A 23,443-nucleotide genomic window follows, 5' to 3' on the forward strand; every position below is an offset into this window, starting at 1 on the left:
ATTAAAAGCAGGAGGGATGAAGTGGAGAATGGAATCAGTGAGTTAGAGGACATGATAAATAAAGGCACGGAAGCAGAGCAGAAAAAAGAAAAGAGACTCAAAAAGTCTGAGGAAACTCTAAGAGTTTCAACATGTGACAACATGAAGAGAAATAACATCTGCATCATAGGGGTTCCTGAAGAAGAGAAAGAACAAGGGATACTTTGTTCAAGCATATCATAGCTGAAAACTTCCCTCAATTAAGGCAGGAAAACATCTCACATGCTCAGGAAGCACAGAGAACTCCATTAAGGAGAAACCCAAAGAAATCAACACCAAGACATATCATAATTAAAATACCAAAGCTAAGTGATAAAGAGAAAATATTAAAAGCTGCTAGAGAAAAAAAAGACTATCACCTACAAAGGAGCCCCCATAAGGATGACTTCTGACTTCTCAACAGAAACATTTGAGGCCAGAAAGGAATGGCAAAAAAAATTCAAAGTAATGCAGAACAAGAGCCTACAACCAAGACTACTTTATCCAGCAAGGCTATCATTTAAAATTGAAGAAGAAATAAAAAGCTTTACAGACAAAAAATACTCAAGGAATTCACTACAACCAAACCAAGGCTGCAAGAAATGCTAATGGACCTGTTGTAAACAGATCAAAGGAGAAAAAGAATATAGCAAAAGAGGAATAAAGTTTTAAAGAATAAAATGGCAATAAACAATTACATATCAATAATAACCTTAAATGTAAATGAATTAGATTGTTGAATTGGTGGAATATAGTTTTTCATAGTGTTTTACAATAATTCTTTGTATATCTATGATATCTGTGGTGATTTCTCCTCTTTCATTTTGGATTTTGTTCATATGAGTCCTTTCTCTTTTTTCTTTGGTGAGTCTTGCCAAGGGTTTGTCAATTTTGTTGATCTTTTCAAAGAATCAGCTCCTTGTTTTATTAATTTTTTCTATAGTTTTTCTGTTCTCTATTTCATTTATTTTTTATTTATTTTTTTATATAATTTTATTTTTTTAATGGGGTGACATCAATAAATCAGGATACATATATTCAAAGATAACAAGTCCAGGTTATCTTGTCGTTCAATTATGTTGCATACCCACCACCCAAAGTCAGATTGTCCTCTGTCACGTTCTATCTTGTTTTCTTTGTGCCCCTCCCCACCCCCTATCCCTCTCCCATTCCCCCCTCCCCCCCGTAACCACCACACTCTTGTCAATGTCTCTTAGTTTCAGTATTATGTCCCACCTACGTATGGAATAATACAGTTCCTGGTTTTTTCTGATTTACTTATTTCACTTCGTATCATGTTATCAAGATCCCACCATTTTGCTGTAAATGTTCCGATGTCATCATTTCTTATGGCTGAGTAGTATTCCATAGTGTGTATGTGCCACATCTTCTTTATCCAGTCATCTATTGATGGGCTTTTTGGTTGTTTCCATGTCCTGGCCACTGTGAACAATGCTGCAATAAACATGGGGCTGCATGTGTCTTTACGTATCAATGTTTCTGAGTTTTGGGGATATATACCCAGTAGAGGGATTGCTGGGTCATAAGGTAGTTCTATTTGCAGTTTTTTGAGGAACCACCATACTTTCTTCCATAATGGTTGTACTACTTTACATTCCCACCAACAGTGTATGAGGGTTCCTTTTTCTCCACAGCCTCTCCAACATTTGCTATTACCTGACTTGCTAATAACAGCTAATTGAACAGGTGTGAGGTGGTATCTCATTGCTGTTTTGATTTGCATTTCTCTAATAGGTAAAGAAGATGAGCATCTTTTCATATATCTGTTGGCCATTTGTATTTCTTCCTGGGAGAAGTGTCTATTCATATCCCCTTCCCATTTTTTTATTGGATTGTTTGTTTGTTTGTTGTTGAGTTTTATGAGTTCTTTGTATATTTTGGATATTAGGCCCTTATCTGAGCTGTTGTTTGAAAATATCATTTCCCATTTAGTTGGCTTTCTGTTTATTTTGTTATCAGTTTCTCTTGCTGAGCAAAAACTTCTTAGTCTGATGTAGTCCCATTCATTAATTTTTGCCTTCACTTCTCTTGCCATTGGAGTCAAATTCATAAAATGCTCTTTAAAACCCAGGTCCATGAGTTGAGTACCTATGTCTTCTTCTATGTACTTAATTGTTTCAGGTCTTATGTTTAGATCTTTGATCCATTTTGAGTTAATTTTTGTACAGGGAGAGAGACTGTAGTCCAGTTTCATTCTTTTGCATGTGGCTTTCCAGTTTTCCCAGCACCATTTATTGAAGAGGCTTTCTTTTCTCCATTGTGTGTTCTTGGCCCCTTTATCAAAAATTATTTGACTATATATATGTGGTTTTATTTCTGGACTTTCTATTCTGTTCCATTGGTCTGAGTGTCTATTTTTCTGCCAATACCATGCTGTTTTGATTGTCATGGCCCTATAATAGAGTTTGAAGTCAGGTATTGTTATGCCCCCAGCTTCATTCTTTTTCTTTAGGATTGCTTTGGCTATTCGGGGTTTTTTATAGTTCCATATAAATCTGATGATTTTTTGCTCTATTTCTTTAAAAAACGTCATTGGAAGTTTGATGGGAATGGCATTAAATTTGTATATTGCTTTGGGTAATATAGCCATCTTGATTATATTTATTCTTCCTAGCCAAGAACAAGGTATATTCTTCCATCTCATTATATCTTTTTCGATTTCCCTTAACAATGGTTTATAGTTTTCATTATATAAGTCCTTTACATTCTTTGTTATGTTTATTCCTAAGTATTTTATTTTTTTTGTGGCAATCGTGAAGGGGATTATTCTTTTGAGTTCCTTCTCAGTTGTTTCATTGTTGGCATATAGAAAGGCTATTGACTTCTGTATGTTAATTTTGTATCCTGCGACCTTACTGTATTGGCTTATTGTTTCTAGTAGTCTTTTTGTGGATTCTTTGGGGTTTTCGATGTATAGGATCATATCATCTGCAAAAAGTGATACCTTTACTTCTTCTTTTCCGATATGGATGCCTTTTATTTCTTTGTCTTGTCTGATTGCTGTGGCGAGAACCTCTAGTACCACATTAAATAAGAGTGGAGAGAGTGGACAACCCTGTCTTGTTCCTGATTTAAGGGGGAAAGCCTTCAGTTTAGTGCCATTTAATGTGATGTTAGCTGATGGTTTATCATATATGGCCTTTATCATGTTGAGATATTTTCCTTCTATACCCATTTTGTTGAGAGTCTTAAACATAAAATTGTGTTGTATTTTATCAAAAGCCTTTTCTGCATCTATTGATAAGATCATGTGGTTTTTGTTCTTTGTTTTGTTGATATGGTGTATTACATTAACCGTTTTACGTATGTTGAACCATCCTTGAGATTCTGGGATGAATCCCACTTGATCATGATGTATTATTTTTTTAATATGTTGTTGTATTCGATTTGCTAGTATTTTGTTTAGTATTTTAGCATCTGTATTCATTAGAGATATTGGTCTGTAGTTTTCTTTTTTTGTGCCATCCTTGCCTGGTTTTGGTATGAGGGTTATGTTGGCCTCATAAAATGTGTTTGGAAGTATTGCTTCTTCTTCAATTTTTTGGAAGACTTTGAGTAGAATAGGAACCAAGTCTTCTTTGAATGTTTGATAAAATTCGCTGGTATAGCCGTCAGGGCCTGGACTTTTATTTTTGGGGAGGTTTTTAATGGTTTTTTCTATTTCTTCTCTACTGATAGGTCTGTTTAGGCTTTCTGCTTCTTCTTGACTCAGTCTAGGAAGGTTGTATTGTTCTAGGAATTTATCCATTTCTTCTAGGTTGTTGAATTTAGTGGCATAAAGTTTTTCATAGTATTCTACAATAATTCTTTGTATATCTACAGTGTCCGTGGTGATTTCTCCTCTTTCATTTTGGATTTTATTTATATGAGTTCTTTCTCTTTTTTCCTTGGTAAGTCTTGCCAAGGGTTTGTCAATTTTGTTGATCTTTTCAAAGAACCAGCTCCTTGTTCTATTAATTTTTTCTATAGTTTTTCTGTTCTCTAATTCATTTATTTCTGCTCTGATTTTTATTATTTCCTTTCTTCGGCTGGTTTTGGGTTGTCTTTGTTCTTCTTTTTCTAGTTCCTTAAGGTGGGAAGTTAAGTGGTTCACTTGGGCTCTCTCTTGTTTGTTCATATATGCCTGAAGCGATATGAACTTCCCTCTTATCACTGCTTTTGCTGCATCCCATAGATTCTGATATGTCGTATTGTCATTTTCATTAGTCTGTATATATTTTTTGATCTCTGCACTTATTTCTTCTTTGACCCATTCATTTTTTAAAAGTATGTTGTTTAGTTTCCACATTTTTGTGGGATTTTTTTCCTCTTTTTTGCAGTTGAATTCTAGTTTCAAGGCTTTATGATCAGAAAATATGCTTGGTACAACTTCAATTTTTCTGAATTTGCTGATGTTGTTTTTGTGGCCCAACATATGGTCAATTCTTGAGAATGATCCATGTACACTGGAGAAAAATGTATACTCAGTCACTTTGGGATGAAATGTCCTGTAGATGTCTATCATATCCAGGTGCTCTAGTGTTTTGTTTAAGGCCACTATGTCTTTGTTGATTCTCTGTTTGGATGACCGATCTAGAGCCGTCAGCGGTGTATTGAGGTCTCCAAGTATGATTGTATTTTTGTCAGTTTTTGTTTTAAGATCAATAAGTAGCTGTCTTATATATTTTGGTGCTCCTTGGTTTGGTGCATATATATTAAGAATTGTTATGTCTTCTTGATTCAGTGTCCCCTTAGCCATTATGAAATGGCCATTTTTGTCTCTGAGTACTTTTCCTGTCTTGTAGTCAGCATTATCCGATATGAGTATTGCTACACCTGCTTTTTTTTTGGATGTTATTTGCTTGGAGTATTGTTTTCCAGCCTTTCACTTTGAATTTGTTTTTATCCTTGTTACTTAGATGAGTTTCCTGTAGGCAGCATACAGTTGGATTTTCTTTTTTAATCCATTCTGCTACTCTGTGCCTTTTTATTGGTGAGTTTAATCCATTTACATTTAGTGTAATTATTGATACTTGTGAGTTCCCTATTGCCATTTTATATCTTGCTTTCTGTTAGTTTTGTATCTAGTTTGATCCTTCTCTTTCGTTTTTCTATCTTTTGTTTTTATTTGGTTGTATTCCATACATTTTTCCTCTGTTGCTATCTTTTTTATCTCATGTGCTTCTGTGGTGGTTTTTTCAATGGTGGTTACCTTTGAGTAATGAAAAGGGTCCCTACCCTGTTCATTGTAGCAAACTATTTTGTGAGTACTTTTGCACTCCATCGTCCTTTGCTACTGTTAATCTCCATCTTCTCCCCCTCTTTCTTTTTGTTGTTGTCACAGTTTAAATTTGGTTTTATTGTGTTCTTCTTGGAGCTTTTACTTGTGGCTCTGTTTTTTTTTTTTTTTGTATCTGATTGGAGAACCCCCTTTAGTAATTCCTGAAGTGGGGGTTTTCTGATGATAAATTCCCTCATCTTTTCTATATCTGTGAATGTTTTTATTTCTCCTTCGTATTTGAAAGATAGCTTTGATGGGTATAGTATTCGTGGCTGAAAGTTCCTCTCTTTCAGGACTTTAAATATTGGGGTCCACTCTCTTCTAGCTTGTAGAGTTTCTGCTGAGAAATCTGATGATAATCTAATGGGCCTTCCTTTATATGTTGTATTCTTCTTTTCCCTGGCTGCCTTGAGAATTTTTTCTTTGCTGTTGGTTTGTGTCAATTTCATTATGATATGCCTTGGAGTAGGTTTGTTGGGGTTAAGAAAACTTGGAGTTCTGTTTGCTTCTTGAACTTGAGGCTTTAGTTCTTTCCACAGGCTTGGGAAGTTCTCATCTATTATTTGTTTGAGTATGTTCTCCATTCCATTTTCTCTCTTTTCTCCCTCTGATATACCTATTATTCTTATGTTATTCTTTTTGATGGAGTCAGATAATTCTTGTAGGGCTATCTCATTTTTTTTTATTTTTGAGTCTCTTTCTTCTTCTCTCTGTTGTGCCTCAAGTTGCTTGTCTTCTATTTCACTAATCCTCTCTTCTATCTGACCTGTTCTATTAGCTAAGCTTGTTACTTCGTTTTTCAGCTCGTGAATTGAGTTTTTCATCTCTGTTTGATTTGTTTTTATAGTTTCAATTTCCTTGGACATATATTCTTTGTGTTCATTGAGTTGTTTTCTGAGCTCCCTATATTGCCTTTCTGTGTTTTCTTGTATATCTCGGAGGATTTTTAGGATTTCTATCTTGAATTCTCTGTCATTTAGCTCCAAGGTTTCCAATATATTAAATTTTTTCTCCATAGATTTTTCCTCATCTAGCTGTGTTACCTCTCTTTCTTTTGTATCCATGATATTCGATTTTCTCTTCCTTAATGGCATCTCAGGGTGGTTTTGTTGATAGTATTAATGAGATTTAATAAAGAATAAAAAGTTAAAAAAAAATAAAAAAAATAAAAAATCGAAAAGAGTTGTTTTTTTTAAAAAAATTAATAATGAAATAAAGAAAAATAAAATAAAATAAAAATTTTTAAAAAAAGGAAATTATTCCCACCCTCCTTTTTTCCTCTCCTCTTCTCTCCCCTCTTTCTTGAGAAAATCTTGTGGTGGACTGTGAGTTATAACAAACAATGCCTGTGATGGAGGGCCTGAATTGGGGAAAAGTAATAAAGGGGCAAAAAAGAAAAAAAAAAAAAAAAAAAAAAAGGAAAAAAAAAAAAACGAAAAAAGAAAAAAAAAAATAGCGTATGGACCCACAAAAAGCAAATAAGGAAAAAATTTGGGTCAAGAATAAAATGATTTGCTTTTAGGTGTTGGTTGTCTAAGAGTTATCATGAGAGGAATAAGAGGAAAACGGAAAAATGGGGGGACAAATTAAAAACTTACTATTGTATTTAGTGGAACAAGAACTAGATAATATGGAGAGCCAGTGATGGGAGCACTGCTAGTGAGTTAAAAAGGTGAAGTAAAAACCCCCCAAAATGCCACAAACATAGGTTTGAGTCCCAGATAAGATAATTTGTTTGTTATTGAGGTTTGAATGAGAGGAGTTGTAAAGGAGAAAGGAAGAAACTAATATAGAGGGAGAAAAGAAAGAGAGAGAGAGAGAGAAAAAAAGAGGGAACCACTAAAAGAAGAAAAAAGAAAGGAGAGATAGAGAGAGTTAAGGGTTTTGGAGTGCAACCCTCATAGAGAGAAAGGAAGAGAAGAGAAAAGATAATGGGAGATGTAACACTTATGGGTAGTGTAGTTCAAGGAGAGGAGAGAGTAAGACCAGTAGAGAGTTAATCGGCCAAATTGGAGGAAGAAAAAAAAGTATCAAGAATGAAGATAAGAGAAACAAATGAACAAATATAATAAAATGTGATAGGTTATAAAGTCTGCAGATTATTCTTGATTTTGAGAGGTTATCTTCTTGCTTTTTCTTTTCTCTCCCTCTTCCTGGTCGGTGACTCTGTACCCCGGGTTCTGCCCCTTTGGCACGCTCAGGTAGAGGTTTGCAGTTGATAAGTCTCTATGGCAATGTCATGTATTGTGCTTTAGTCTCGTGGGAGTCGAGGCTCATTAGCATTTATAGGCTCCGACAGTGAGAGAGTCCGTCTTCCTGGAGCCTTTCTCCTAGTCTTTCCTTCCTCAATTAGTAGCCTGATAATCCAGCTATGGGGTTGCTGCTGCCTCTTCCTGGATAGTAAGAGGCTCAAAGAGCTGGCAACTCCCCACTCTATTTCCACTCAGCACAGGGCTCTGGGTAAGGCTCAGTCAATCAGAGCTGCTAGCATAATCAGGCGGGCTTTCCGCCCACTCAAAGACCACTGGCTCTGCCACTCTGTCCGGTAACACAAGCGGGCGCCCACTTCTGGGGGGCGCTTGGAGGAAACTCTCACTCACTGTCTGCGACCAGGATATCCAGCCAGCAGTCTCACGCTCTGAGTGAAACCCCCAACCGCAGGGAAAAGTTGCAGCATTGGAATTGAGTCTCGCTCCGTCCCCGTGCGCGGCTTTTGCAAGGCGCTGGGGCGGCTCGAGATTCCGCTTTGGCCCACACAAAGGCCCCTGACTCTGCCCCTCTCTGCGATAACACCGGCGCGCACTGCGGAGGCACTCGGAGGAATCACTCACTCCTTATCTGCGCGCGCACACCAGGATATGAGGCCGGCCGCGGTTCCCTCTGAGTGAAACCCTCACCAGCACGGAAAATCTCCGCCGTTGGAAGTAGTTCTCACTCCCTCCCGTGCGTGGCTTTCCCAGGGCGCTGGGGCTGCCCAGAGACTCTGTCCTCGGCCCACAGAAAGGCCTCTGACCCTGCCTCTCCGTGGGGCAACACGGGCACCCACTCTCGGGGCCTAGGAAGAAATTCTCGCCCACTAACTGCGCACCGACCAGGAGACCGGGTAAAATGGCCGCTCCGCTTGTCTTTCTTTCTTTGGGTTTGGCGCGAGTGTTAGCTTGTATTGCCCGGGTTGCCACAGGATCAGATTTTCCTCGGCTTGGATCTGTGAGCCACAGCCTGGTTCGGCCGTTTGTGCCGCGGCGGCCTGGATCTATTCACCCCCTTTGCCCGCCTCAGTTTCTATATTCACAGTTACCAGAGAAAGCCGCCCTTTTTAGGTTAGTGAGGAAGGCGGAGCATTTCTTACTCCCTTTTTCCTTCGGGGTTTGGTTATATATTTAGCCAATTTTTCACTCAATCATACCTTTGGATGTATTGCGAAGCATCTGGAAGCTCCAAGTATAGGTTTTTCTGTTTCTGGTTGAAGATCTTGTTGAGTTTTGGGGGAGATTTATCAGTATCGCTTCCTACCCCGCCATTACTCTGACTTCATCTCTCTATTTCATTTATTTTTGCTCTCATTTTTATTATTTCCTTTCTTCTGCTGGTTTTGGGTTGTCTTTGTTCTTCTTTTTCTAGTTCCTTAAGATGTGAAGTTAAGTGGTTTACTTATAGTGATATGAACTTCTCTCTTATTATTGCTGTTGCTGCATCCCTGAGATTCTGATATGTCGTATTGTTATTTTCATTTGTCTGTATCTTTTGATCTCTGTGCTTATTTCTTCTTTGACCCACTCATTTTTTAAAAGTATTTTGTCTAGTTTCCCACATTTTTGTGTTTTTTTTTACCTCTTTTTTTCAGTTAAATTCTAGTTTCAAGGCTTTATTAGAAAATGTGCTTGTACAATTTCAATTTTTCTGAATTTGCTGATGTTATTTTTGTGGCCCAACATGTGGTCAATTCTTGAGAATGTTCCATGTATACTAGAGAAAATGTATACTCTGTCACTTTGGGATGAAATGTCCTGTAGATGTCTATCATATCCAATTGCTCTAGGGTTTCATTTAAAGCCAATATTTCTTTACTGATTTTCTGTTTGGATGAACGATCTAGAGCCGTCAGCGGTGTATTGAGGTCTCCAAGTATGATTGTATTTTTGTCAGTTTTTGTTTTTAGGTCAGTCAGTAGCTGTCTTATATATTTTGGTGCTCCTTGGTTTGGTGCATATATATTAAGAAGTATTATTTCTTCTTGATTCATTGTCCCCTTAATCATTATGAAATGACTGTTTTTTTGTCTCTGATTACTTTTGCTGTCTTGTAGTCAGCATTGTTAGATATGAGTATTGCTACACCTGCTTTTTTTTTCGATATTTGCTTAGAGTATTGTTTTCCAGCCCTTCTTTTTATCCCTGTTGCTTAGATGTTTTTCTTGTAGGCAGCATACAGTTGGATTTTCTTTTTTAATTCATTCTGCTACTCTCTGTCTTTTTATAGGTGAGTTCAAGCCATTTACATTTAGTGTAATTATTGACACTTGAGGGTTTTCTATTGCCATTTTATATATTGTTTTCTGTTAGTTTTGTATCTTGTTTGATTCTCTCTTTTGTTTTTCTGTCATTTGTTTTTGTTTGGTTGTGACCCATACTTCTTTTCTCTGTTACTTCTTTTTTCAAGTCATGTGCTTCATGGTGGTTTTTTCAGGGTTGGTTACCATAAAGTAATGGAAAGGGTTCCTACCATGTTCATTGTAGTATACTATCTTATGAATGCTTTGCTACTGTTAATCTTCATCTTCTCCTCTTTTTGTTTTTGTTGTCACAGTTTAAATTTGATTTTATTGTGTTCTTGGTGGAGCTTTTATTTGTAGTTTTGTTTTGGTTTGTTCTTTGTATCTGGTTGGAAAACCCCCTTTAGTATTTCTTGATGTGTGGGTTTTCTGATGATATATTCCCTCACCTTTTCTGTATCTGTGAATGTTTTTATTTCTCATTTGTATTTGAAGGATAGCTTCGATGGGTATAGTATCCTTGGCCGGAAGTTCCTCTTTTTCAGAACTTTAAATATTGGGGTCCACTCTCTTCTAGTTTGTAGAGTTTCTGCTGAGACATCTGATGATACTCTAATTGGCCTTCCCTTATATGTTGTATTCTTCTGTTTTCTGGCTACCTTGAGAATTTTTTCCTTGTCATTGGTTTGTGCCAATTTCATTATGATGTGCCATGAGTAGGTTTGTTGGGCTTAAGATAACTCGGTGTTCTGTTTGCTTCTTGAATTCAAGGCTTTAGTTCCCATAGGCTTGGGAAGTTCTCATCTATTATTTGTTTGGATATGTTCTCCATTTCATTTTCTCTCTCTTCTCCTTCCGATATACTTATTATTTTTATGTTACTCTTTTTGATGGAGTCAGACAATTCCTGTAGTGCTTTCTCATTTTTTTTAAATTTGTGAGACTCTCTCCTTTTCTCTCTGTTGTGCCTCAAGTTGCCTGTCTTCTATGTTACTAATTCTCTCTTCTATCTGGCCTGTTCTATTAGTTAAGCTTGTTACCTCATTTTTCAGTTCATGAATTGTGTTTTTAATCTCTGTTTTATTTGTTTTCATAGTTTCAATTTCCTTGGTAATATTCTTTCTGTTCATTGAGTTACTTTTGAGCTCCCTAAATAGCCTTTCTATGTTTTCTTGTATATCTCTGAGTATTCTTAGGATTTCTATTTTAAATAGAAATCTATAGATTTTTCCTCATCTATCTGTGCTACATCTCTGTCTTTTGTATTCATGATATTCAATTTCCTTTTCCTTAATGGCATCTGAGGGTGGTTTTGTTAATAACACTAATGAGAATTAATAAAGAATAAAAAGTAAAAAAAATAAATTTAAAAAAATTAAAAAAGAATTATTTAAAAAAATACTGTGAAAAACTGAGAATTATAGTGTGCTAAATGGAACAAAAACTACCTAGAACGGAGGGCCTGAGTTGGGGGGAAGTGACAAAGGGGTAAAAAACGAGGTAAGGACCCACAAAATGCAAAAAAGGAAAAAAATTGGATCAAGAATAAAATAATTTGCTTGCAAATGATGGGCAAATGATAAATATAGTTAAAGAGATAAGAAGAAAACAAGAAAAAAAGACAAATACTATTGTATTAAGTGGAACAAAAAGAGTACATAAAATGTAGAGCCAGGGTTGGGGAGAATGCTAATGAGTTAAAAAGCAAAGTTAAAACCACACAGAATGCCACAAAGAAAGAATTTGAATCCAAAATAAAATAATTTGTTTGTGAGTGAGGATTGAATGAGAGGAAAAGTGAAAGAGAAAAGAAGAAACTAAGAGAGAAGGAAAAAAGGAGAGAAAGAAAAAGAAAAGAAAAAATGGGAAATGTAACACGTATGGGTAATGTGGTTCAAAATGAAGAAAAAAGATTATGATGAGCAGAGGATAAAAGAACCAAGATGGAAGAAAAAAATAAAAATAAGAAAATGAAAGAAACAAAAAAAAGTGGAAAGAGTTATAAAGACTGTGGATTATTCTTGATTTTGAGAGGTTTTCTTCTCCCTCTTTCTGGTCTGTGGCACTGTATCCCAGGTTTTGCCCCTGTGGCACGCTTAGGTAGAGATTTGTAGTTGATACGTTGCTATGGCGGTGTCATACACTAGGCCTCACTCTCATTGGTAGTCGGGGCTTGTTAGCATTTGCAGGCTCCAACAATGGGAGAGTCCATTTTTCTTGAGCCTCTCTCCAAGTCTCTTCTTCCTGAATTAGCAGCCTGGTGATCCAGCTATGAAGTTGCCCCTGCCACTGCCTGGAGAGTAAGAGGCCCTAAGAGCTGGCAAATCCCCATTCTATCCCCACTCAGCACAGGGCTCTGGGTAAGTTTCTGCCATTCAGAGCCGCCAGCGTAATCAGGCAGGGCTGAGAGACAATTGCTTTCAAGGTGTCTTTCTATGAGCCTCCAGGCATGTCTAGTATGCCTTAGCACTCTGTGGGACCCCTCTCCCCAGGATTTTGCACTTTGTTACTTGCATTGGCTGTCAGGAAGATGCTCTAGTCACTGCCTGCAGAACAGGAATTCTTAAAAGCTGCCAAGTCCCTCCTTTTAGCACACAGTCCTGAGTATGAAAACTCTGCTGATCAAAGCCACCAGCTTAAGCAGGTAAGAGGGCATATTGTCTTCTGTTCAGGTTCCTTTCTAAGGTTCCCCGGGTATGTCTAGTTAAATTTGCTTTAGCGTTCTGTGGGATTGCTCTCTGCAGGCTTCTCCCTTGTTAAAAAGCCTACAGCCTAGCCTGTCCAACTTCTGCAGTGTTCTCTGAAATCTGTTCCATAAGAATGTGTTTTTCACCCTGTATCAGCTGGCATAAAGTTGCCTCAGCTACTGCGAGCTGAGCAAGAGGCTCTAAAAAATATCACATCTCTTCTCTTAGATTGTGTACCTGAGAAAGAAGACTTTGTCAGCCAGAACCGCTGCCGGCGTAAACCAGCTAGGCAGTATGCAGACTGTGGGTTAAGCTAATTTTAGCAATTGGATCCATGGATCTGCTCCAAAGACTGTCTGCAAGCTGCCTGCGTGCCCCTCCCCCTAGCACTTCTGTATTTTTTTTCTTCCCTGGAAATGTGCTTTGTTAGCCTGGTAGAGGTGCCCCACCTGCCCAGAGAGGTCTGGGTGTAGGGAAGTCAACTTTCACACACTCCCTGCTCGCTGTTGTTAGGGGAGCAGGGATTACGCCCAGACTCTGGTCACAGCCCACGCAGAAGGCTACTGCTGACCGTCTCTGACCCTGCCCCTCTGTCTGGGAATGCAGGCGCCCACACCCAGGGCACTAGGAGAAACCACTCGCACACTGTTCACACTCACCAACCAGGATATCAGGAGTAATGAAGGCCACTGCTCACCCACCTCTGCCGGGGTCCACTGCCAGTGTTAGCTCATGTGGGCTGAGCTGCTGCAGGCACACTCTTTCTTCTGCTTGAATGTCTCTGCCCCAGCACAGCTCTTTCTATGCCCCTATCTCTAACTTTCTCTCAGTTCCAAGTGAAAGCAGCCCTTGCTCAGGTAAATGAAGAAGGTGGAGTATTCCATTCTCCGTCTTATTTCCCTCGGGTCAATTATATATTTAGCACCTTTTTGCCCAATAGTACCTTTGTTTGGTGTGTGGGTCTTACAGATGCTCCTGAGATAATTTTTTTCTGTCTCTAGTTGTCGAACTTGTTGAAATTTTGTGGAGAGGTATTGGAAACCCTCCTCACGGCGCCATTTCTCTCAAAAGGCTGTCTTAAAGATTGTGTCTAACCACTGACAGGCTTTGTAGAAGACTCAGAATAGACTAATGTATCTCCCCATGTATAAGACGCATTTTCCCCCCATAATTTGGGGTCTAAAAACTGGATGTGTCTTATACAGTAGTTGTAGATTATTTTACTTGCATTTCTCACTTTTTCACTTGGATTAGGAGTTATATAATGAATCAAACTTGAGTTTAATAACTTTACGTAATTTTTTTTCCAAATTTTGGACCCCAAAATAAAGGCGTGTCTTATTCATGGGGAAATACAATAGCTAATAAAGACTTAGGGTTCTTCTCCAGCTTTTATCATTTATTAGGAAAAGTGAACCAGTCAGTCAGCCTGATCAAGCTCAGGTAGGTAGATAATTTCATATTATTACAAACACATCAGTTTCAAAATGAGCTTGAGTATTCTACTATGCTTTCTTAATTTATGACACTCTCATCTTAAAGATACAACAGGGAAAGCCTCCTGCTGCTGCCACCATTAACATCTTAAGGTAAAGTGAAGCTACACCAAGGTCCAGGGAGCCGGGCTTGAGCTCTGACAGCCAGTCAGGAGGCTGGCTTATCCTCTGCATCCCAGTCTTCACCCACTGAGCCAGGGAAATGGCAGCCACTTGTCCAGGTGCACAGCTATAAAACAAGAAGCTTTCAAATGAACTATTGCCCAATATTGAGTCTGGCAAAATCTTCCACTATCTTCAACACCTACATGGGTGGGAGCCCCCTTTCCTAATTTGGCTTCCACTCTTCTCGCTGATTTCCCAATCTCTCCTGATTTCTCTTCATTTTAAACAAAGAGCAAATTATAATCGTAATTGAGTGACAGTTACAACACCATGCACCAAGTAACTCTGAAATTTATTTTTGTGTTAAAAATATAGCCTGGGTTTCTACTTTCTTGAATATAAAACAAATAAAATAATTATATGAAACCTTAGAAATTTTAGCACAAACAGGTTTATTATTCTATGCGTGTAATTATTTAAATATTTCAACAACTAAACATTTACATCTCTAAATATTTAAGGTGTTGAAACAAAAGATATATTGTTGCTTTTGTGTTTTAACAAAATTCCAAAAAATATATAAATTAAAATACAGTTCTAACATTACTAGAATTATTTTAGGCACTAAGATTTCTATTTGAATTATGAGAACTCTCTGGGAAGGTTGATATTTATAGTTTGTTTAGTTTTGGATTTTTTTCCTCAGAATGTTTGTTTTTAACATTTAAAATAAAACAAAAATGATAAACCTACCTGGCACATCCTCTTGTGCCTAGCTTCTGGGTGCAAAAATCAGGAAAAACCAAGCACACAAGCTAAAAAAACTAAGCCAAATTTAAAGTTTGAATTAAAAAATTTAGAAATAAAACTTCTGATTTCTTCTCTCACACTGTTTAAATTGTATTTCCTCTTTTCTGATGATAAAGAAAATATATATAAATGAAATTTTAGAAAAATCAGGCAAGTATTGTACAAAGAAAAAAGCATAGCACTCAGAGGAAACCACCATCTAAACCTCAATATGGTTTCTTGAAATCTTTTATCAAAGCCTCAATATGCATGTACATTTTATGGGTATATACATGAAATAACTGACATCACATAACTAGCATGCCTGCAGTCTTATTTTCCACTTCCTTTCCTCCACAGTTACTATAAATATTTCCCCTCATTATTAAGAATTCTCTGAAAACAAAAATTATTAACAGTTGTATAACAGTTCATCATATAAGTGTCCCATAATTTTACTATTTTCCTCCTTTTCTAATGACATTTTTATATTTTATTATTCATTTATTTACCTGGTACAGGTTTTGTTATCAAAGGCTATTACAATATTCAATGACATAGCTATTTCTAACTCATCTTCTCATCTCCAGTTATCATTTTAATGCATGGTGTCAAATAGCACTGATATTATGTTTATGATCAATAACATTAAAAAAACAGAAGTCCATTTCATTTTTCTAATGATGAGGTCCATGGCATGCATGGCATCAAAGTGAAGGTCTGCTAAGGTAAAAGTTCTGGGACATGGTGAAATTATATACATACAGATCATGAAAGGCATGGTGTTCTGAACAGTCAAGTAATGAGCTCTGCACTTTTTTGATAATCCTTATCATCCCTATAATCACTCAGCCTTTTCTTCTGCTTGGTCTCCTGTTACATCACTCTTTCTTTCTTTCTTCTTCTTTTTTTTAGCTTATAAGCAGCAGAATTTGACAGTGTCATGAAACATTCTTGTCTGGCTCTATGCCTCACCTCAAGGTCATGAGGCTAAACTGACAGTTTCCTTTAGGAAAGGAGAACCAAAATGTACAGATAAAAAATAAAACATAAGAGATAAAAGAAAATGCCTGACCTGTGGTGGCACAGTGGATGAAGCATCAACCTGGAATTCTAAGGCTGCTGGTTCAAATTCCTGGGTTTGCCTAGTAAGGCACATACAGGAAGCAATTACTATAAGTAGGTACTTACTGCTTCTCACTCCCTCTTTCTCACTCTCTCTCTCTATTCTTTGAAAAATTAACTAAAAAATAAATAAAAAGTCAGTGAAACCTAAATGCAGACAGAATTAGCAGCCAGAAATTCCTACTTTTAACAATAGATCCTAACAATTTTATTTTCTCTTAAGAAAAGTCACTTAAGGAGCAGCAAGATGGTGATGGAGTAGGCAGATGTACCAACTTCCACCTCCCAGATCCAAAGTGGATTACAACTTAATTTTAAAAACCATCATCTGAAAAACCCAACTTTGGACTAAACTAAGAGGACTCTTCAACCAAGAAACACTGAAGAAGTTATACTGAGACTGGTAGGAAAAGCAGAAATACGGAGAGGGCTGCCCAGCTCCCAAGAGTGAAGGGCAGCCCAGAGAGATTCACGTGTCAGGAAGTGAGTTTAGTGGAGAGGGGAGGGTCTTGAGGCCCAGGAACAAAGCCCCAGCCTGCAGCTCCAGAGCCTAGAAGAGGCATATGAACAGCATTTAGCTGCAAAACAAGTCAGGATACTGTTTGTGAGAAAGACACAGATTTCTCAGATCCAGGATTATTCTTAAAGGGACCGCACAGAAAACCTCTCTCACAACCACCCACACAGGGCACCAGGAGATAGGAGAGACAAGAGAATTGGAGCAGCAGGAAGATAGTGTAATCTAGGAGGCACAGGGAGAAACACTTTGAGGGACAGTCATCCTAACCCCTGGGCTGAGTCACTCCCCAAATATGAAGCAAATATTTCCCCTGGAAATGGCAGTACCAGCAAAGGGAAGTAGGACACCAGCCAAACAAGCTCTCCTGTGGCAATCAGAGCAGAGTCGATTAAAAGGAGGGAGCTTTTGGGACTACAGTATGGAGTGTTAGGGTCTGAGCGGCAGCGCCCCCACCCACACAACTGAGGCCTCTCTGGAGGGCAGGCAGTAGCAGGATATGGAAGCATGGTTCCATCGGCAAGGGCAGAAGCTGGCCAGCCATGACTGAGTTCCGGGTGTGAACTCAGTCTTGCCCTACAGGGCCGAGGGAAGGTGCAAATGTGGTCAGGCCCAGCTGCGGGCCCGCCTTCAATCCTGCCTGTGGGGGAAGGGCAGGAGCCCTGGAAGGGGTAGAGACCCACTGCTGAGCAAGGGCGTGTTGGTGCACAGCCTCACCCAGCCCACAGAACCCAGACTTGCAGCCCAATGCGCAAGCCAGCTCCTCCCACGTGGGTGGATGAAAGCCCAGAACAGGCGGAGACCCACACCTTAGCAAAGATGCTCAACACTGCCTGCAGTGACAAGGCTTGATTGCGGCCCAGGAGCAGCACATACCTCACCCACAGGAGCGGGGTGAAGCCCAAGGCCACTGAGGCTTGTAGACCTGGGCAAATGATCACAGCTCCTCCTGTTGAGGAGAAGTGGAAACCACAGTGACAGCCCCAGCAGGCAGACCACACCTAGAGAACACAGAGGCCACACCCATTAGACTCCAGTGGCCAAAACCTTCCTATACACAGACAAAATGGGAGGGCAGAAAAATGCAACACAAATGAATCAGGAGAAATCCCCAGAAAAAGACCTGAATGAGTCAGATATAACCAAATTACCAGAAGCAGAGTTTAAAATAACAATTGTTAGGATGCTCAAAGATCTTAGAACAACAATATATAATCATTATGAACACCTAAATAAAGACATAGCAAATACAAAGAAGGACATTAAAATAATAAAAAAGAATCAGTCAGAAATGACAAATACAATATCAGAAATGAAGACCACAATAGAAGAAATTAAAAGCAGGATGGATTAAGCTGAGGATCAAATCAGTGAGTTAGAGGATAAGATAAACAAAGGCACAGAAGCAGAGCAGAAAAAAGAAGAGACTCAAAAAGTCTGAGGAAACTCTACAAGAGCTCTGTGACAACATGAAGAGAAATAACATCCTCATCATAGGGGTTCTTGAAGAAGAGAAAAAACAAGGGTTAGAGACTTTGTTCAAACATATCATTAGCTGAATTCTTCCCTCAATTAAGGCAGGAAAACATCTCACATGTTCAGGAAGCACAGAGAACTCCATTAAGGAGAAACCCAAAGAAATCAACACCAAGACACATCATAATTAAAATACCAGAGCTAAGTATAAAGAGAAAATATTAAAAGCTGCTAGAAAAAAAGGAGTCCCCATAAGGATGACTTCTGACTTCTCAACAGAAACACTTGAGGCCAGAAGGGAATGGTAAGAAATATTCAAAGTAATGCAGAACAAGAGCCTACAACCAAAACTACTTTATCCAGAAACACTATTGTTTAAAATTGAAGGAGAAATAAAAAGCTTTTCAGACAAAAAAGAACTCAAGTACTTCACTACAACCAAACCAATGCTGCAAAAAATGCTAAGGGGCCTCTTGTAAACAGATCAAAGGAGAAAAAATATATAGCAAAAGAGGAATACAGTTTTAAAGAATAAAATGGCAATAAACAACTACATATCAATAATAGTCTTAAATGTAAATGGATTAAATGATCTGATAAATAATAGTAGGGGATTTCAATACCCTACTAACATCACTATACATATCCTCAAGAAAGAAAATTAACAAAGAAACAGCAGACTTAAAGGACACACTAGCTCAACTGGATTTAATAGATATCTTCAGAACCTTTCTCCCTAAAGCAGCAGAATATACATTTTTTTCAAGTGCTCATGGTACATTCTCTAGAATAGACCACATGTTAGGGCACAAAGGTGGTCTCTACAAATTTAAGAGGGTTGAAATCATATCGAACACTTTCTCTGATTACAATGGCATGAAACTCAAGATCAATCACAACAGAAAAACTGAAAAATACTCAAACACTTGGAAACTATATAGCATGTTATTAAATAATGAATGGGTTAACAATGAGATCAAAGAAAAAAATTAAAAATTCCTAGAAAAGAACATTAACGAGAATAAATCAACTCAAAATTTATGGGACACAGCAAAAGCAGTCCTGAGAGGAAACTTCATAGCATTACAGGCATACCTTAAGAAGCTAGAAAAAGCTCAAATAAATAACTTAACCCTGCATCTAAAAAAAATAGAAAAAGAACAGAAAGTAAAGCCCAGAGGTAGTAGAAGGTAGAAAATAATAAAGATCAGAGTGGAAATAAATGACATAGAGGCTAAAGAAACAGTACAGAGGATCAATGGAACCAGGAGGTGGTTCTTTGAAAAGGTAAACAAGATCAATTGATGAACCTTTAATCAGACTCACCAAGAAAAAAGAGAAGACTCAATAAATAAAATTAGAAATAAAAGTGGAGAAATAACAACTGACACAACAGAAATACAAAATATTGTAAGAAAATACTATGAAGAACTGTATGCCAAAAAATTAGACAACCTAGATGAAATGGACAAATTTCTTGAAGCATATAATCTTCCAAAAATCAATCTGGAAGAATCTGAAAACCTAAACAGACCGATTACAACAAATGAGATCGAAACAGATAAAAAAACTCCCCCAACAGAGAAAAGTCCTGGGCCTGATGCTTCACAGGTGAATTCTACCAAATATTCAAAGAAAAACTAACTCCTATCCTTCTCAAGCTATTTCAAAAAATTCAAGAGGAAGGAAGACTTCCAAGCTCCTTTTATGAGGCGAGCATAATTCTGATTCCAAAACCAGACAAACACAACACAAGGAAAGTAAATTATAGGCCAGTATTCCTAATGAATTTAGGTGCTAAAATCCTCAACAAAATATTAGCAAACTGGATCCAGCAATATATGAAAAACATCATACATCATGATCAAGTGGGATTTATTCTGGGGAAGCAAGGCTGATACAATATTTGCAAATCAATCAATGTGATTCATCACATAAACAAAAGGAAGTAGAAAAGCCACATGATAATTTCAATAGATGTAGAAAAAGCATTTGATAAAATCCAGCACCCATTCATGATCAAAACTCTCAGCAAAGTGGGAATACAGGGAACATACCTCAACACGATAAAGGCCATCTATGAGAAACCCACAGCCAACATCATACTCAATGGGCAAAAATTAAAAGCAATCCCCTTAAGATCAGGAACAAGGCAGGGATGCCCCCTTTCACCACTCTTATTCAGCATAGTTATGGAAGTCCTAGCCACAGCAATCAGACAAGAAGAAGAAATAAAGGCATCTAAATTGGAAAAGAAGAAGTAAAATTATCATTATTTGCAGATGATATGATATTGTATATAGAAAACTCAAAAATCACAGTCAAAAAACTAGTGAACCCAGTAAATGAATTCAGCAAGGTGGCAGGATATAAAATTAATACTCAGAAATCTGAGGCATTTTTATACACCAACAATAAACTGTCAGGAAGGGAAATTAAGGAAACAATTTCCTTCACTATTGCAACCGAAAATATAAAGTACCCAGGAGTAAATTTAACCAAGGAGATTAAAGACTTGAACTCTGAAAATTATAGAGCATTGATAAAAGAAATCAAGGAAGATACAAAAAAGTGGAAGCATATACCATGCTCATGGTTAGGAAGAATAAACATCATTATAATGTCTATATTACCCAAAGCAATTTATAAATTCAATGCAATACCAATTAAAATACCAATGACATATTTCAAAGATATAAAACACATATTCCAAAAAGTTATATGGAACCAAAAGAGAACATGAATAGCTTCAGCAATCTTGAAAAGGAAGAATAAAATGGGAGGTATCAAACTTACGGATATCAAGTTATACTACAAGGCCATTGTACTCAAAACAGCCTGGTACTAGCATAAGAACAGGCATAGATCAATGGAACAGAAGAGAGAACCCAGAAATAAACCCACACCTTTATGAACAACTGATATTTGACAAGTTTGGTAACAGCATACAATGGAGTAAAGGCAGTTTCTTTAACAAATGGTGTTGGTAAAATTGGACATCTACCTGCAAAAAAATAAAACTAGACCACCAACTTACACCATTCACAAAAATAAACTCAAAATGAATAAAAGACTTAAATGTAAGCCGTGAAACCAGAAGCATCTTAGAAGAAAACATAGGCAGTAAGCTCTCCGACATCTCTCGCAGCTATATTTGCTGATTTATCTCCACGGGCAAATGAAATAAAAGACAGGATAAATAAATGGACTATGTCAAACTAAAAAGCTTTTGCACAGCTAAAGACAATAAGAACAGAATAAAAAGACAAACTATACAGTGGAAGAACATATTCAACAATATGTCTGATAAGGGGTTAATAACCAAAATTTATAAAGAACTTGTAAAACTCAACACCAGAAAGACAAACAATCCAAGCAAAAAATGGGCACAAGAAATGAATAGACACTTCTCCAAAGAGGAAATACAGATGGCTAATAGGCATATGAAAAAATGCTCATCATCACTAATTATTAGAGAAATGTGAATTAACACCACAATGAGATATCACCTCACACCAATCAGAATGGAGCTCATCAACAAAACAACACAGAGTAAGTGCTGGCGAGGATGTGGAGAAAAGGGAACTCTCTTGCACTGCTGGTTGGAATGCTGACTGGTTATGCGGGTGGGGGGTGGGGAGGAGCACAAAGACAATCAGCCACTATGCAAAACAGTATGGAGATTTTTCAAAAAATTAAAAATCGGACTACCTTTTGACCCAGCTATGCCACTTTTAGGAATATACCCCAAGAACACCATAGTACTGTTTCAAAAGGAGAAATGCACCCCCATGTTTATGGCAGCATTGTTCACAATAGCAAAGATCTGGAAACAGTCCAAGTGTCCATCAGTGGACAAGTGGAGATCAAAGCTTTGGTACATATATACTATGGAATACTATTCAGCCATAAGAAATGATGACATAGGATCATTTACTACAACATGGATGGATGGATCTTGATAACATTATACGGAGTGAAACAAGTAAATCAGAAAAAACTAAGAACTATATGATTACATACATAGGTGGGACATAAAAATGAGACTCAGAGACATGGACCAGAGTGTGGTGGTTATGCGGGTGGGGGGTGGGGAGGAGCACAAAGACAATCAGATAGAAGGTGATGGAAGACAATTTGACTTTGGGTGAGGGGTATGCAACATAGTCAAATGTCAAAATAACCTGGAGATGTTTTCTCTGAACATATGTACCCTGATTTATCAGTCACCTCATTAAAATTAATAATAATAATAATTTAAAAAAAAGAAAAGTCACTTAAAACCCTCCTTGTAGGTCTAGTTGTAAAACAGGAAGTATTTACTGGAATTATTGTAAAATATGCAGCAAGGTCAGGTTCAAGGCTCTGCATGGTTTTCTGGTGTTTTAGAGAGAGAGAGGCAGAAATGAACTACCTAGTTGACTGACAGTAAAATAATCTGCATATTTTACTTTATTGAGTAGTTCCAACTCCAACTAGCCCTTGATTCTAGTTTATGGCAGGTATACCACAGTTAAAATTTAAAAACCAACTGAGATGTCTAGTTTGACAAATTGTACAAAGTAAAAAATTTACGTACTTAATATAGTGAGAGCTCAAAAAAATAAATAGAAAAGACACTAATGCACCAATATAAAAAGGTCTGGTGATATTATGTATACACACAAGAGACATATGACCAAAACACATGCTTACCTTGCCTAACCACCCAATAAATGCAAGTTGAGACAGCTAAATAAAGTTCTTAACCAACGAATGTCATAGGCTAAGAATATTACGGATTTGCAACATAATTGAACGACAAGATAACCTGGACTTGTTATCTTTGAATATATGTATCCTTATTTATTGATGTCGCCCCATTAAAAAAATAAAATTATTAAAAAAAAAAGAATATTACGGATTTGGGTAAAAATATCAATAACTATCATGAGGAGTGTGAAGTGGTTACAATTGCCTAGAGCAGGGGTCCCCAAACTTTTTACACAGGGGGCCAGTCCACTGTCCCTCAGACCATTGGAAGGCCACCACATACAGTGCTCCTTTCACTGACCACACATGAAAGAGGTGCCCCTTCTGGAAGTGCAGCAGGGGGCCAGATAAATGGCCTAAGGGGGCTGCATGTGGCCCACGGGCCATAGTTTGGGAATGCCTGGCCCCCTGTCTTTCCTAGAGAAATTACCAGATATAGATGTCAACTAATGTTACTTATAATAGATAAAAATTATAAACAACTTAAATTTCTTATAAAAAGAATGATTAGATGAATTCTAGAACATCCCAAAATACTTTTAGCCATTATACAACATGCATTTTAAAAAATTTATTTTTCTTTATATAACCCTAAGTGTGGACTTTATTTTTTTTTCAAAAGTCTATGTACTACAAATGACAAAGTAAAAGCAGATCACTATTTAGAAACCTAGTTGAATACATTTTTGCCTGTGCTTGAAAATT

At 37.5% G+C, this 23,443-nt stretch overlaps 1 protein-coding gene across 1 annotated transcript in view; it reads right to left on the bottom strand.

Annotated features, from left to right (window-relative positions):
* The window catches only part of RFX8 (regulatory factor X8), a 107,999-nt gene that overhangs the window by 73,804 nt on the left and 10,752 nt on the right, over positions 1–23,443 (bottom strand). The window contains 1 exon segment of the mRNA XM_066266496.1: positions 14,833–14,894. Within this exon segment, the coding sequence (XP_066122593.1) occupies positions 14,833–14,894 (62 nt within the window).

The sequence above is a fragment of the Saccopteryx bilineata genome, chromosome 3 (assembly GCF_036850765.1).
Source record: "Saccopteryx bilineata isolate mSacBil1 chromosome 3, mSacBil1_pri_phased_curated, whole genome shotgun sequence".
NCBI classification, from domain to species: Eukaryota; Metazoa; Chordata; class Mammalia; order Chiroptera; family Emballonuridae; genus Saccopteryx; species Saccopteryx bilineata.